General features: G+C 38.1%; 1 protein-coding gene and 1 long non-coding RNA gene across 2 annotated transcripts in view; both read right to left on the bottom strand.

Moving 5' to 3' along the window:
- Positions 1 to 13,952, bottom strand: part of LOC133778363 (uncharacterized) — a 57,593-nt gene that overhangs the window by 28,469 nt on the left and 15,172 nt on the right. The gene's annotated exons all lie outside the window — the stretch shown is intronic.
- LOC133778362 (uncharacterized) lies at positions 7,235 to 9,464 on the bottom strand. Its single transcript, XM_062218262.1, has 2 exons — positions 8,541 to 9,464; positions 7,235 to 7,924 (listed from the first exon to the last, which is right to left on the bottom strand). The coding sequence occupies exons 1-2, from the start codon at positions 9,253 to 9,255 to the stop codon at positions 7,290 to 7,292; spliced, it is 1,350 nt and encodes a 449-aa protein (XP_062074246.1). The 5' UTR covers positions 9,256 to 9,464; the 3' UTR covers positions 7,235 to 7,289.

Below are 13,952 nucleotides of genomic sequence, written 5' to 3'. Positions count from 1 at the left end.
CATCTCAAAGTATGCTTGGACACCCAATTTTTCAAACACTTTAAGCACCTGTATTGATCGTGAGCATGGACAAACAGGCATAAGCCGTGTTAACATGAATGCAATGCAATGCAATGCAATGCATGGAACAGTAGCCAGCCTTCCAAGCATTCCTTCTCCGATCGGACATAGGCAGCATCACCATTTGGACGCTTCTCCTTGGAACTAAACACATCACCTCAGACGAATGCCCCCCACTCCGATCGGATATAATGTAGCTTCCAACCACTCAAGCGTGTTTCTCCTCCTCAGATGCAGTACCTTAGGCACCAATATTTCTGGGCCTAGATCCTTGGACGTAGGCGAGATGCTCCTTGGATCAACATGCATCCGATCGGCCACCTCAAGGTATGCTTGGACACCACATTTTTATGCATTTGCTTGGGCACTCTTAGGTACTTTTAGGAAAAACCATCAAAGCACCTTGTTCGACCCTCCCAAATTTATTTTGAGAGATTGATTTCTCTCAATCAATCTTAGTGAAAACTTGACTTCTCCTCCCAAGGACAAATTTTCACCATGTAGCATCTATTTTGCATGCATTTGTTTGATTCACTCCAGGGAATGTTGATCGATGATACATGCTTAGCCGACCAGGGAAGTTGTATCTGCTCTCCTGAGCAAGAAAACTTTGCACCTGGTGAGCTAAACTTGTAGCTGTTGGCACTTATACTTTACTTCTCTCTATTAGCTTAAAACATTCTAAGTCTCCTCTAGACTTAAAAAGTTATAAGTTTTTTGTGAAGAGTAAAGTCACTCTGGTGTATGCCTTAGATTTTCGCATGAGTACTTAGTTTTCTAACTTAGAAATTCTAGACATTTCATAAGTCCATGCTAAGTATACTTTCTCACACTCTTGTTGCTCTAACATTTTATGAGCATGATGTTTATGGTCACACGAATATCTGCTCCTAACTTGAAATTTTAAAAATTCCAAGTTACTTAAGCTTTGCCAAGCAAGTTAGCTTAATGGCCTTTTTGGACTTCGAAAATTTACAAGTCAGCCTAAAAACAGATATATTACCTCGTGCTCTTATTGCCTGTGTTAAGTTATATACCAGCATACCCCATGTGCCCCCCAGGTGGTTGGAGGTTGAAAGACCCTTAGTCACTTGCTACATGACTGAATCTGTTCGAGCAGTTAACTACTCGTGAAACACATAGGATATATGGAAAATACTCAAGCAGTTGAACACTGCTTGAACACATCGACCAGTTGAACACTGCTCGGATAACTAACACACATGCATATTTGTAGCAAGAATCGACCACGCTGCGCGTAGTCTCTTTTATTACTCGTAAATTAAAAATGACAAAACATGTCTAACAACGAGTCTTAAACAACCAAAATTGTTCAAAATAAAATGTCTGGTTAACAAATAACCAGTTCATACACCAAACTTAAATAACAAGTCTAAAAAACTCGAAATCAAGCTACCACTCTGAAAGCGGTATTTAAAAATAATATCTCCTTCGACGCTCTATGTGCACGCCACTCCAACGATTCCTGCTCCTAGCACTCCTCCTTAGCATACTCCTCATCTTGCTTTGTTGCTCTCCTCAGCTAAGGGTGGACCTCCACATATAATGTCTACGGTGAAGTCCACGGGTCCAGGCTGCAAGGGTGGAGATTTTTGTCGCTTGAATCCGGAGTTGCTTCTACCTCCTTCTCCTTGGGGTGTCTCTGCTCGGTACTTCTTCAACTTGCCTGACCGGAGAAGAAATTCTATCTCGTCCTTGAGGTGGTTGCATTCATTTGTGTCGTGACCATAATCTTCATGGAAGCGACAATACTTGTTCATGTCTCTCTTCCTCATCTCTCTCCTGATGGGTGGAGGCTTCTTGTAAGGAACCTCCTCTTGACTAGCAAGATATATCTCTGCTCTACTGGTTGAGAGAGTGGTGTAGTTGGTGAATTGAGGCTCATACTTGGTTGGCTTCTCACTTGAATCCACCTTTGCCTTCTTTTCTTCATAGTGGTCAGACCCATTACTTCTACGTTTCTTTCCACCATCACTAGGAGAGTCACTTGGTCTGCTTGGGTTGTTTATGCCATTCTCCCCTTTCTCTATTGCATCATCCAAATTCATATATTTTTCCGCCCGGTCAAGAAATTGTTGAAGTGTTGAAATTGGATGGCGATGGATGCTGTCCCATAGAGGACTCCGATAAATTATCCCAGCAGATATAGCAACCATCTTCCCTTCGTCTCCTACAGCAGTTGCTCTATTGGCTTCTCTCATGAACCTCTGTATATAGCTCTTTAGAGACTCATCTTTTCTTTGTTTGATATCTGCCAAGTCGTTGGCATAAACTGGTGGAGTCCGGGCAGTGCTAAATTGTCTACAAAACTCCTTCCTGAATGACTCCCAAGAGGTAATGGAGTTTGGTTTAAACCTCCAATACCACTCTTGGGCATTGTCCGTCAAGGTGGTGGGGAAGACTCTACACCGATAGTCATCACTTACCCCGAGTAGTTCCATCTGGTCCTCAAACTTCCCAACATGTCTTATCGGGTCTGCCTTTTCGGTATAAATTGGCAGTACCGGTGCTTTGTACTTTGCTGGTGGTTGGGCTGCTCTTATTCGAGCAGAGAACGGGCTGCCACTCCGGTAGTCTATCGGATCTATCTCGGAAGGTCGCTTTGACAAACCTTGCACTGCAGCTGCTAGCATGTCAAGCTGGGCTTGGATAGCTGGTGCGACTGATGAGGTTCCAAGGTTTTGACCGCCTGGTCGGGCATTACCATCTGGCACGCCACCGTCAAGTATTTCTACTTGACTGGTAGGACGGTCCAGATTTTTCCCTTCGACCGGGACGGTCCTCCTCTTGTTGGTGATAACGTCCCTCAGATCCTTCTGAGAAGCATGCTCTCCTACCCGATCAAACACCGTACTCTTTGATTTCCCAGTGGGCTTACTACGTGGGACTTCATCTCTCCTGCTACGCCGCTGGTCGGGGTGCAATGGAGGCTTCTTGGCACGCTCTGGGCAGTGTTCTCCTCCTTGTGGGTTGTGGCCCTCCTTTTCCTTGGATTGGCTGGTTGGATGACTATCAGCCTCATCCCCACCATGCCCATCTTTGAACTGAGAGGTCCTCTTCTCTCTAGGAGATTTATTTTGCTCCTGCCCAGGTGGAGTCTTTTTACTGCCCGATCGGTGACTTCTGGAGGGGGTTCTAGAGTGCTCCCCTTGGGTTGAGGTAGTGTGCGATCGAACTCCATCTCCCTCACTAGGTGGGTTATTACCACCCCTCCTTGGTCTATCATTACTCCTACCACCAGCTTCTGTGGTCCTTGCTCCTGGAGTGGTTGCCCCTCGTGCTGTAGCTTGGGCATTGGCCTGGGCCAACTTGGTAGCAGCCTCCAAAGCAAGCGCTGCTTCACGATGTTTCTGGTTGACCTCCTCCTGTTGTTGTCTGAGCTCCTCACTTCTGGCCTCCATATCGCGTTTTTGCTGCTCTAAGGCAGCTCTCTGCCTGGCCATCTCTTCAGCAAACGCCTCTTGCCTATCGTGGAATCGTGCCATCTCCTCCTGGAAGGCCCCCATGGTCTCTTGGAGCTCTTCAACTCCTGGAGTCACATCCTCAAGCATGACCCTAGGTTCATTCTCATGATATTGTGGGCAAGGACCTTCAGATCTAGCAGGTTCTTTAGAGGAGTTCGTCCTCTTGGAAGCAGCAGTGGTGTTCTTAGGCGCCATCTTGCTTCAGGGACCGTCTGTTCTTCTCTTCAGGCTCTCAATGAAAGCACCAAAATGTTGACTGCGTTTTTAGCCAACGACGTGAGAACGTCAAATACGACGAACCTTCAAGAGAATGTAAACGACAACAGACGGTATAAACAAGAAAAGTAAATAACACAGAATTTTTATAGTGGTTCAGCCCCGATTGTCGGTAATAGCCTAATCCACTTAGAGTTGTGATTTATAAATCTATACTCAAGATCAGATGGACTATGCCAACTGAGTTTCTTCAGTATAAATTGTGAAAATACAAGAATTCTCTCTAATTTCAGCACTTTCTCTCTCTAGAATAGACAGACCCAATTTTATCTCTCTAGAAAGAATCAGCAGAAGGGGTCCTCTCTCATCTCATAAGCTCTCTATTTATAGAGATGGGATCCTCAACTGATATCCCCTTATAATAGGGATATTTTATTATATTTATTACATTTATATTACAAATAAACATTCAAAATTCAAAATGTAACAAATTCCCCATTTGTGGGAAGAATGAGAGATTCCCGCGCATGTTGTTGAAGTTGTGTCTGACTTAGTCTCCTCTAGCTAGTTGGTCCACCTCCTACTCACTACCCATGCAAGTGCTGGTTAAACATGCATGGTGGTAGGACATGCTTTGGGTGGGTTGAACGTGCATGGTTCTCCTCGAACATGTACTCTCCTCTAGCATGCCATGTTCCTCCTTGAACCAATCTCCTTGGCTTCTCCTCGGACCAAGGTGGTTCGAGGCAACTTCCTTGGCACCTCACCTTGAACGACATTGAGGCAACCTCACCTTGGACAACATTGAGGGAACCTCACCTTGGACAACATTGAGGGAACCTCACCTTTGACAACATTGAGGGAACCTCATTTAGCATCTCCCAAACATGTCCGATCGAACATTGTATAGACTTTCCTTATGAAAGTCTAAGTCTCCATTCTCTTGCATGAGACTCCTCCTCCTTAGCTATTTACCTTGGGCACGTTCGAGCCAATACTTAGAAAACCTTGGGAGGCTTACCTCCTACACACCCTTGGGGTCTCCTAGGACCACACCCTCCTTGGGGTCTCCTAGGACCACCCTCTTAGCCCTCCTAGGAGGCACTCTCCTAGATGCATTCTCCTTAGCCTCCTAGGATGCATTCTCCAATTTTTGGGTATAACAATGCTTATACCACTTCTTTTGAGTGATTAAAAATATCTAGAAATGCATCACTCTTAGAAAGTAAGCAGTGTGAGTACAATATATAAGCAGGGAAAATGTTCTCGGTCTTCTGGAGGAAAAGTGTATAGAACTGTTATAATATGAGGTATTATTGCTAAATAATGAGATATGCTCTATGAAGGTTGATCAATGTGATGTGTTAACAGTGTCTGGTCCATTTAGGTGGAAATTATATTAAATGGTTAATTGGCCCTGTTAAAGCTCTGTTACATTATTGTGATGAAGCTTTTGATGAATTATATTATTTTTATGTCTGGCCACCTGACTTCAGAAAGTTTCACTCACATTTCACTGAATTTTACTTCTACAAGAGCTGTTGCTGTTCTTTTACTTTTAGCTGTTGCTTTTTTTTGTGTGTACGAACTTTGTTCTGTGTATGTTACAGCTGGTTCAGCAATTGCGTATCAGCAATTGCCTATGCATTTCTCTTGTCTGGAGTTTTGATCATTTGTTTCTATGTTTTCTGCTTTTGCAGTAGCAATTGAATCTTGCTGCTCTATGCTTTTTATGTGTTGATAATTTGAGACAAAGTTATAATTTTTTTTCTCAAGTTTCTCAATGAGATTAAATTATCCTATTGTAGTTGGATTAATTAGGTTTTCAGATTCAAACTTTTCTAAATTATCTTGTTGATAACCACTACTATTAGTCTATGACTCACTCATGTCTTAACTTTGAATTTCAAAGAACTAAATCAGACTTAGTTTATCAATTTAACATTGAATGTTGTTGTATTATGTTGCGTTGCAGTCTGCAATGAAGACACGGAGTGTGTTGGTTTTGCTAGAATTGGAAGTGAGGATCAGATCATTGTGGTTGGTACAATGAAGCAACTTCAATTGCATGTTTTTTTCCTATCAAATAGTAGTGTGCAACTACTCAAATTTTGACGTGTTATTATGTAAAAAATTGAACTCTTCAATATTTTGTGCTGAAAGTAGTAACTTTTCAATATGTTGAATATTTAAGACTACTTGAATACTTAAACAACATTTTGTTGTTGATGACGGTGTTGAATGTTTTAAACTAATTTGTGGATTGTTAATACAATGTTGAATGTTTTTACTTTTTGTTATTTGAAAATCAAGTTCATTTGATGATGCTAGTATATATTAGAAAGTTAATTTTAATTATATAAATAAAAAAATAAAAATATAATAGAATAAATTAGTGTTATATAAATGAATATATAATGAGAATTTAAACTTATCTAAATATTAAAATAATACGAAAAATGTGTTATAATATCTATTACAATAACACTTTTTATAAGTAAAGAATTTTGTTACCCAAACTTCATTATATAACACAAAAAATATGTTATACTAAAGTGTAGTATAACACAAATTTATAAGTATTGAAATGTGTTATATAATCGACTATAAATAATATAATTAAATACTTATCTATTTATTAAAATAATACAGAAAGTGTGTTATCGTTGACAGTATAATAACACATTTGTATAACAATGATAAAGTGTTATGTAAAGTACCCTGACCTACGATAACATAGTCGGTCTTAAGACATCAAAAAGTGTTATGGTATATTTTGAGAACACATTTTTGGTGTTATTAAAAGCATTTTTTCTTGTAGTGATTATCTGTTATCAAGAAATAAAAAAGTTTATTCTCCAATCATTGAGGTGTGATTTGAATAATATCATGAATGTTTTGTACCTCAAATATGGTAGTTTGTAATCTAAAAGGTTATCGTATTATTTAAAAAAAATCATAAATAATGTTTTGGTTTAATTTTTTTTAATATGTTTATGTTATCATTTTATCTATATTATTATTATTTATTTATTTAAAATTTATATAATAAAATTTCTAAATAAAACTAAGTGTAATGTATAGCATATTTTCCAACCATTCATATAAAAAAAAATTATATATATAATTATAGTGCAGTCCCGTGTTGAAAAACATGATATATAGAACGTACTACCCTTCATTTCTATAATTTGGATATTTCAAAGCATACCGTGTTGAATAGGAATTTCTTGTGTGTATTGACGAGGACTTAATTAGTCAATATAGTGTAGAATACACGTTTGAATATCTTTCTTCTTTCTACCACACATGAATATGAGAGGAAATTTGATTAAAAAATAACGAAAAATATAAAATGAATATATATCTTGAATTCTTCTTACAAATTTTCTGATTATTAATTGATTTAGGTACAAAATCAATTATGCATATATGCATAGTATTGGTGAATTATGACGATCAATATATTGCCATGATCTCAAACCCTTTTGGATAGTTTGCATATATATGGATGTTGTAGAAAATTTTCTATGGGCAGAATACAACATTGTAGTCTGTCCCATTAAGGCAACTAAATGTGCTTCTTGAATCATGGTCTAGAGGATATGTATAAACATCAGGGCAGAGATCCTTAAAAAACTTAGAATAGCTTGTTGCCGTACACTTGTCAGATTTGCAACAGAACTGATCATTGTTAAACACAGTACAAGGATTATTACACCCTCCGGGGTCTCTCAACTCCATCGGACACAGTCCGTTGATGTCCGCAGTGCACTTGATCCCCGGGTCGCAAGACGCAGCTGATGCGGAACTAAATTCCACTGGGACGTTGAAGCCCTCGACAAGTGAGGTTTTGGCCATATCTAAGTAGCTGTTCTTTTTAAGCGCGTATTCAGCAAGGGTGTGTGGGGCCCGGCCGTGGCCTCGGCATTCAAGGACACCACTACAGTCGCCGCTGTCACACCTACCTTGCCCTTCCGAGTTAAATTCGCATCCAGTCCGGGCCCAGATGCGCCCTTCTGTGTCCGATTTTACGCCAAGGGCCCACGATTGGCCCGGGTTTAGTTTTTGGCCGCCACCGGGCACTGCGGCTGCCCAGACAACGAAGGAGCACTTGTTTGTGATATTGATTGTGGCCTTGAGCCCACGATAGGCCTGTGTTCCTGCGTGGAGAGGTTGAGGCAAAGAATAAGTAAAACGCCGTACTTAAAAGAAATTAAAGATTGTGGATGCTTAGGTTTGGTCATTATGATTAATATGCTCTATTTAATTATGTTGAGAGAATTTATTTACTTGATCATGTTACATTACTTATTTCTGTACTGTTTAATATGTGATTCTTAGTGCGGCTGCTCCGGTTAGTGCTGAGCGCTATATATGTGGCTCAGCCATCCTCTAATATAGATTTTATGTTTTTTTTAGGTACCTTAAAAGTTAAAATATATTTTGTCTAAATTAGTATTTTAATATGGTTTGAAATTTGTTTCTTTCTCTTATGATTAGTGTTCTCAAATCAATAATTTGATGTTGTTGTTGTTGTGTTTTTTTTTCTTTCAAATGTCATGAATGATAATAGTGACTAGATTGGAATATTGTAATAATTTTTTTTAATTTATTTGGACTCTAAGAAAATATGAATGATTTTTGCTTTATAAGACGAATGCTTTTGAAATATTTATTGAAATAAAACATTTTAATTGAATTTCATCAAGATTTAAAAAGGAAAAAGGAAAACGTAAAATTTCAAATCCCTTCAGAAACACATAAAATCCATCTCACCTGGGCAGAAGACAACCTGGTAGTCAGTCCCACCAGGGCACGTAAATGTGCTGGTTTGATCATCCTTAGAGTAACTATAAGCATCAGGGCATCTCTGCTTAAAGAACCTCGAATAATCTGTGGGTTCACAGGTACCGGAGTTACAACAATACTCATCGGTTTCAAAGACAGTGCATGGATTGTTGCAGCCTCCAGGGGCCCTCAACACATCTGGGCATTCACCGTTTATATTTGCCTTACACGTGATCCCTCGGTCGCAATTTGATGTGGGACTGAAGACCATGGGGACATTGAACCCCTCCACCAGTGAGATATCGAAGAAATCTAAGTTCTGGAATTGGTTCAGTGCGTACTCGGCCAACGTGTTGGGCGGCTGCCCAAAGCCCTGGCATTGGAGAATGCCGCCGCAGTCGCCAGTCTGGCATCTGCCGCGTCCAGCCCCATCGAAATTACAACCTGTACGAGCCCATATGCGAGCCCCTTTCGTGCCTGCGCTCACGTCAAGGGGCCATGATTCGCCTGAGTTTAGCTTCCTTCCACCACCGGGCACGGCAGCTGCCCAGACAGTGTAGGTGCACCTGTTTGTGATATCAAATCTGGCTGCATGGGCTGACGCGGAGAAATAAGTCAGCATCAAAAGAAATGAGAAAACGCAGGACCTCATTTTATGGGAGAAAGTAAAAATCAAAAGGCAGCTGCTGCGGAAGGCATGCATCGACCTGGCCGGCAACTTCTTGACTTGGCTATCGGATCCGAACTCGGAGAAAAGCCCATGAAATCTCCATGACTGCTGCTTCGCCTGCTTCTATACTTTTCCTCTCTCGTTGATGAGAGGAAAAGTATAGAGAGAATAGTTCTTCACAACTTTAATTACTAGTGAGCATGGAATAGAGTAAAAGACAAATAAATAACGCCAATGAAAGTTAACCTGTCTGGTTAGAAGCGTAAAATATATAGGGTGTATACACGACTTATCCATGCCAGTAATGGTCCTATATTGATTTTTTTTTTGGGTAATTTTTATTCATATATATCACAGATTCACAAGTCAAGCTACCGTCGATCCAACGCTATCTTTCGAAATTAATGTAAACATGTAACTATTTAATGGAATATAAAAAAGCAGTTCTAAATTTCTTATTTTTGTTATATAAAATGATTCCTCACTAATATAATAAAATGGGTCATTCCAATATAAAAAAAAAAATGACCTCTGGTTCACAGGTTTATATTATCAGGCATATATTTTACTTTTTCTTTTTTTTTTAAAAAAAAAAAAAAAACAAAGGGAAGTCTTTTCTGTTAAATAGAGAGCAGGACACACTTCTTAGTCAGATAATAATATTGGTCATCTGTTTTCCTTTCAGAAGATAACGAATCGAATCTAGCTTAGTTATTTATTTATTTATTTTAAATGGATATATCTTGGTTAATTAATACACACCCTATTTTACACTTCTAAACTTTGCTATAAATAAAGTTCTTCGTATCACAATTCATAAACAACTAGGTGCTATACATTAATAAAAGCAGTTCTAACACTACTACAAATATAGGGTTTCTCTGCGCTTTTTTTTCAATCTAAAATAAAAAGCGCAGAGAAAAGGATTCGAGGACACTTAGGAACTTTGTTACTGCGATTTTTTTTAAAAACGCAATGTAAAGTAGGAAAAGTGGGAGAAAAACGCAGAGAAAAGTTGCACTACTTTTCTCTGCGGTTTTCTTAAGAAAACCGCAGAGAAATAAAGACTTTTCTCCGCGGTTTTATTGAAAAAACCGCAGAGAAAAGTAGTGTAATTTTTCAAAACTTTTACCAAGCATAACTTTTTGCTCGGTTGTCCGTTTTGATTGTTTTTTTTTTAACTTTGATATTTTTTCGAGATCTATCCAAAGAAAAGAATTTGAAAAATTACACTACTTTTCTCTGCGGTTTTTTCAATAAAACCGCGAAGAAAAATCTTTATTTCTCTGCGGTTTTCTTAAGAAAACCGCGGAGAAAAGGTTCCAGACCTATATATAAACTCATTCTTCCCCACAGGGTTCGTAAACCTACTTCATTTCGCAAAAAAACTTCTTCAACAGCGGCGATACGTCTTTCAACCTTCATCTTACTATTTTTTTTTCATCTTTTTTAGCTAAATCTTAGTTAAAAACTGAAGTTGATGCTTAATATTTGTCTATTTTCAGGTTTTTGGTAGTAAAAATGGTTAGGATTTGGTCAAAAAATTGTCCATTTTCACTGTATTTTTTGGCATGCATTGTGTTCTTGAGCTTCAAAATAGGTAATGATCTATATATCTTTGTTTGTATAGTTTTTTGTTTTTTTTTCATCATTATTTTTAGAGTTTATTTTGTGTGAAATAGACAAATAGAAATCAAAATTTTGAGAGGTTTTTCATAAATCATTAATTTGGTTGCTGAATTTTTTTTCTTCAGATTTTTCGGTGACAAAACCTGAAAATTTTGTTTTTTTTTTTCTTCAGGTTTTCAGGTTTCTTTTGTATGCAGCTAGATAGATCTCGAAAAAATACCCAAGTTAAAAAAAAAAACACCAAAAACAGAGAACTGAGCACAAAGTTATGCTTCGTCAAAATTTTGAAAAATTGAACTACTTTTCTCTGCGGTTTTTTCAATAAAACCGCGGAGAAAAGTCTTTCTTTCTCAGCGGTTGTTTTAAAAAAACCGCAGAGAAAAGTACATCTTTCTCTGCGGTTGGCTTACTACAACCGCAGAGAAAAGTGACACTTTTCTCCGCGGTTGGCATACCACTTTTCTCTGCGGTCGAATACACTGCGCTTTTCAATACTCTCGAAAACCGCAGTGTATTGAGTAAAAAAACCGCAGTGAAAAGCCTTTTTTGTAGTAGTGTAAATTTTTTATTTTGTTATAAACTCATTTTTTTTACCAATATAAGATTTTACTGCCCTTTATCGAACATTTTTCGTATATTTATATTGATTATTAAAAAAAGGAAATTCAAATATAAAAAAGATATCAAAATAAATTTGATATATCTATTCTATATAAAAAATATGTAGATAACGGAAATCTTCATTTTAACTGTTTGTTAAGTTAACTTTAATGGAATATTCTAAATATTTAATGGAATATAACTTTAAAACTAACTAAAAATAAATATTTATTAGTTATATTAATATAAATTCAAATATTATAAAATATCATTATATTATAATAGTATTTAATATCACTACAAGAAAAAATATTATGGATAACTATGAAAAAGTGTTATAAAAAATAGTTTATAACACTTTACTCAATTCTAACATAGCCCATATTATTAAAAGTCTAGACCTTTTTATAACAATTTTCAAGTGTTATCAATAGTGTTATAATTGACTATATTCCATAACATTTTTTCTATGTTACAAAATACAAAAAATATCTATTTATCAAGCTTATAAATATTTTGTCAAGAGTCAAATATTATTCTTATTTCATGACATTATTTAAGTGTTATAAAAAATGTTATTATAGATTCTTTGATGACATTTTGTGCTTGTTATATTTTTTCAAGAGTCAAACATTATTCTTATTTCATGTCATTATGTAAGTGATGTAAAAAATGTTATTATAGATTCTTTTATAACATTTTGTGTTTGTTATTATTATATTAATGATAAATTTTGGTTATAGTTGTTATTTTTTTATTTATATTATATTTTAATAAAATTTATTTTTTGTACGTTGATAACAATATAATGATAAAAAAAATATTAGATCTACAAAAATGTAAATATCATCATATTAGGTAATCCGGTCTAAATACATGTTTCACTTAAGAAGTGAACTTTCAAAAAGTAAAGTTTAGAGAATCAAAGTCATCATGATAAACTTCTAGCTAAAATTTGAAAAAACTTACATGTTTCACTTAAAAAGTGAACAACGAAATCTAAAGATATTATGATTCTTTTTTATTCCCACTTGATTTGACTCCCTCTATTTGTGTCTTGGTCAGAAATGAAACAATAGCAACAACAATATTAAAGCAAGCCAAGAAGATCTTTTTCTTTATAAAGAGTACAAGGAAAGGAAAACACACCTCAAGATCCTAACTATATGAAGATGTATGGCAGCATAACCAGCTGCATTAGAACACAATATACACATAATTAAATTACTTGACATATATTGTAGAGTCCCATACTGTTTACTTAGTTAGCTAGTTAGTAGTAGTTGTAGTATTTTAGATTCCGTGGATTTTGGTTCAAACCGGGACTTAGTTGGAAACTCCTAGAAATTGTTATGGATTTTATAAGTTTAACATATAGTTTAAGAATATTAATTATAACTTAAGGTTTGATTAATATTGTTGGTCCTAGGTGTATTATTTATTATAACCTGTTAACCGAGATTTTCGGCAACTCTATTAATGAACAATATTTGCTGGTAATAATAATAATGAGAGTAGAAGATCGACACGGGGTTTTTACGTGGTTGGGGCGTTAACTAGCCTTAGTCCACGAGTCTATATATTAGAGCTAGAAGAAGCTTATACAATGGAGTTTTCTAGCTGTATCAGAACAGAGTTTCTGCCTTCTTTTTTCTCCGACCCCCCTTTACATTGTTCTATAGCTTATATAAGCTGAGGGGAATATTGGGTCTGGGCCGGATCCGACCTGGGCCAATCAGAGAAACGAGTACAAGGGGCCTTTCTAGTGGAGGCCCAATACAAAGAGGTATACAATACACGAAATTCAAACCAGCTAAGGCCCAACTAGTTGACCTGAGATACAAGCTTCGCCCGACAAAATGGCGCTTTGGCTCTGACCACTTCGAGTCACGAGGCTGATTCAGGAGACAAGACCGGTCAGGGTACTTGGCTGCGCAGTCCTGACACATCAGTGAGCAATCCCGAGGCGACCCTTTCTACAGGCGAAAAGTGGGGGACAATGCCCACACGAAATGAGGCGGCTTCAGGATCCTGGACGCTTGGCCCTTCAACCGGGGAGGAGATGATCCAGGTCCGTTTACCTTTGGCCCGCTCCATTTACCATAGGCCCGGACCACACTGGGTCCGGGACAGGAATGCGTAGGCCGCAACGGTCCGGGCGCTCTGGACATCGCCGGGACCGTTCTTACTGAGGACGATCCCGAAGGAACATCCCGGACCCCTCCAATGGGCCCAGTCTGGAGTCCCTGGTCCGTACCAGTCCCCTTGGGCAATATTCAAACCAAGGGACCTTGGGCCGGGCCCATACGCCGATCTGGTCCTCTGACCGTGGGCCAGGGCAAAGGCCCAAATCCCCTGCAGGAAATGGGGATAACATTTACCCCCAAGCCTTCACCCGGGCATGCCGGGAGGAGGGTTGCATCACCCTCGCGGCGCTCGCCAAGTCGCCTCCCCAGTTCTTGCCCGAGCTAGGAGGCTCGGCCGAAAGGCCGTGGCATTGG

Source organism: Humulus lupulus, chromosome 5, assembly GCF_963169125.1.
Source record: "Humulus lupulus chromosome 5, drHumLupu1.1, whole genome shotgun sequence".
Classification (NCBI taxonomy): Eukaryota; Viridiplantae; Streptophyta; class Magnoliopsida; order Rosales; family Cannabaceae; genus Humulus; species Humulus lupulus.
This window is presented reverse-complemented; position numbering and strand designations above follow the sequence as displayed.

What these genes read in the sequence shown, in the direction of transcription:
- LOC133778362 (XM_062218262.1), bottom strand. Translation starts at nt 9,255, where the DNA reads ATGCATGCCTTCCGCAGCAGCTGCCTTTTGATTTTTACTTTCTCCCAT. An exon ending in CCAGGTTGTCTTCTGCCCAG is followed by an intron (nt 7,925 to 8,540) that starts GTGAGATGGATT and finishes CTCTCCACGCAG; the next exon opens with GAACACAGGCCTATCGTGGG.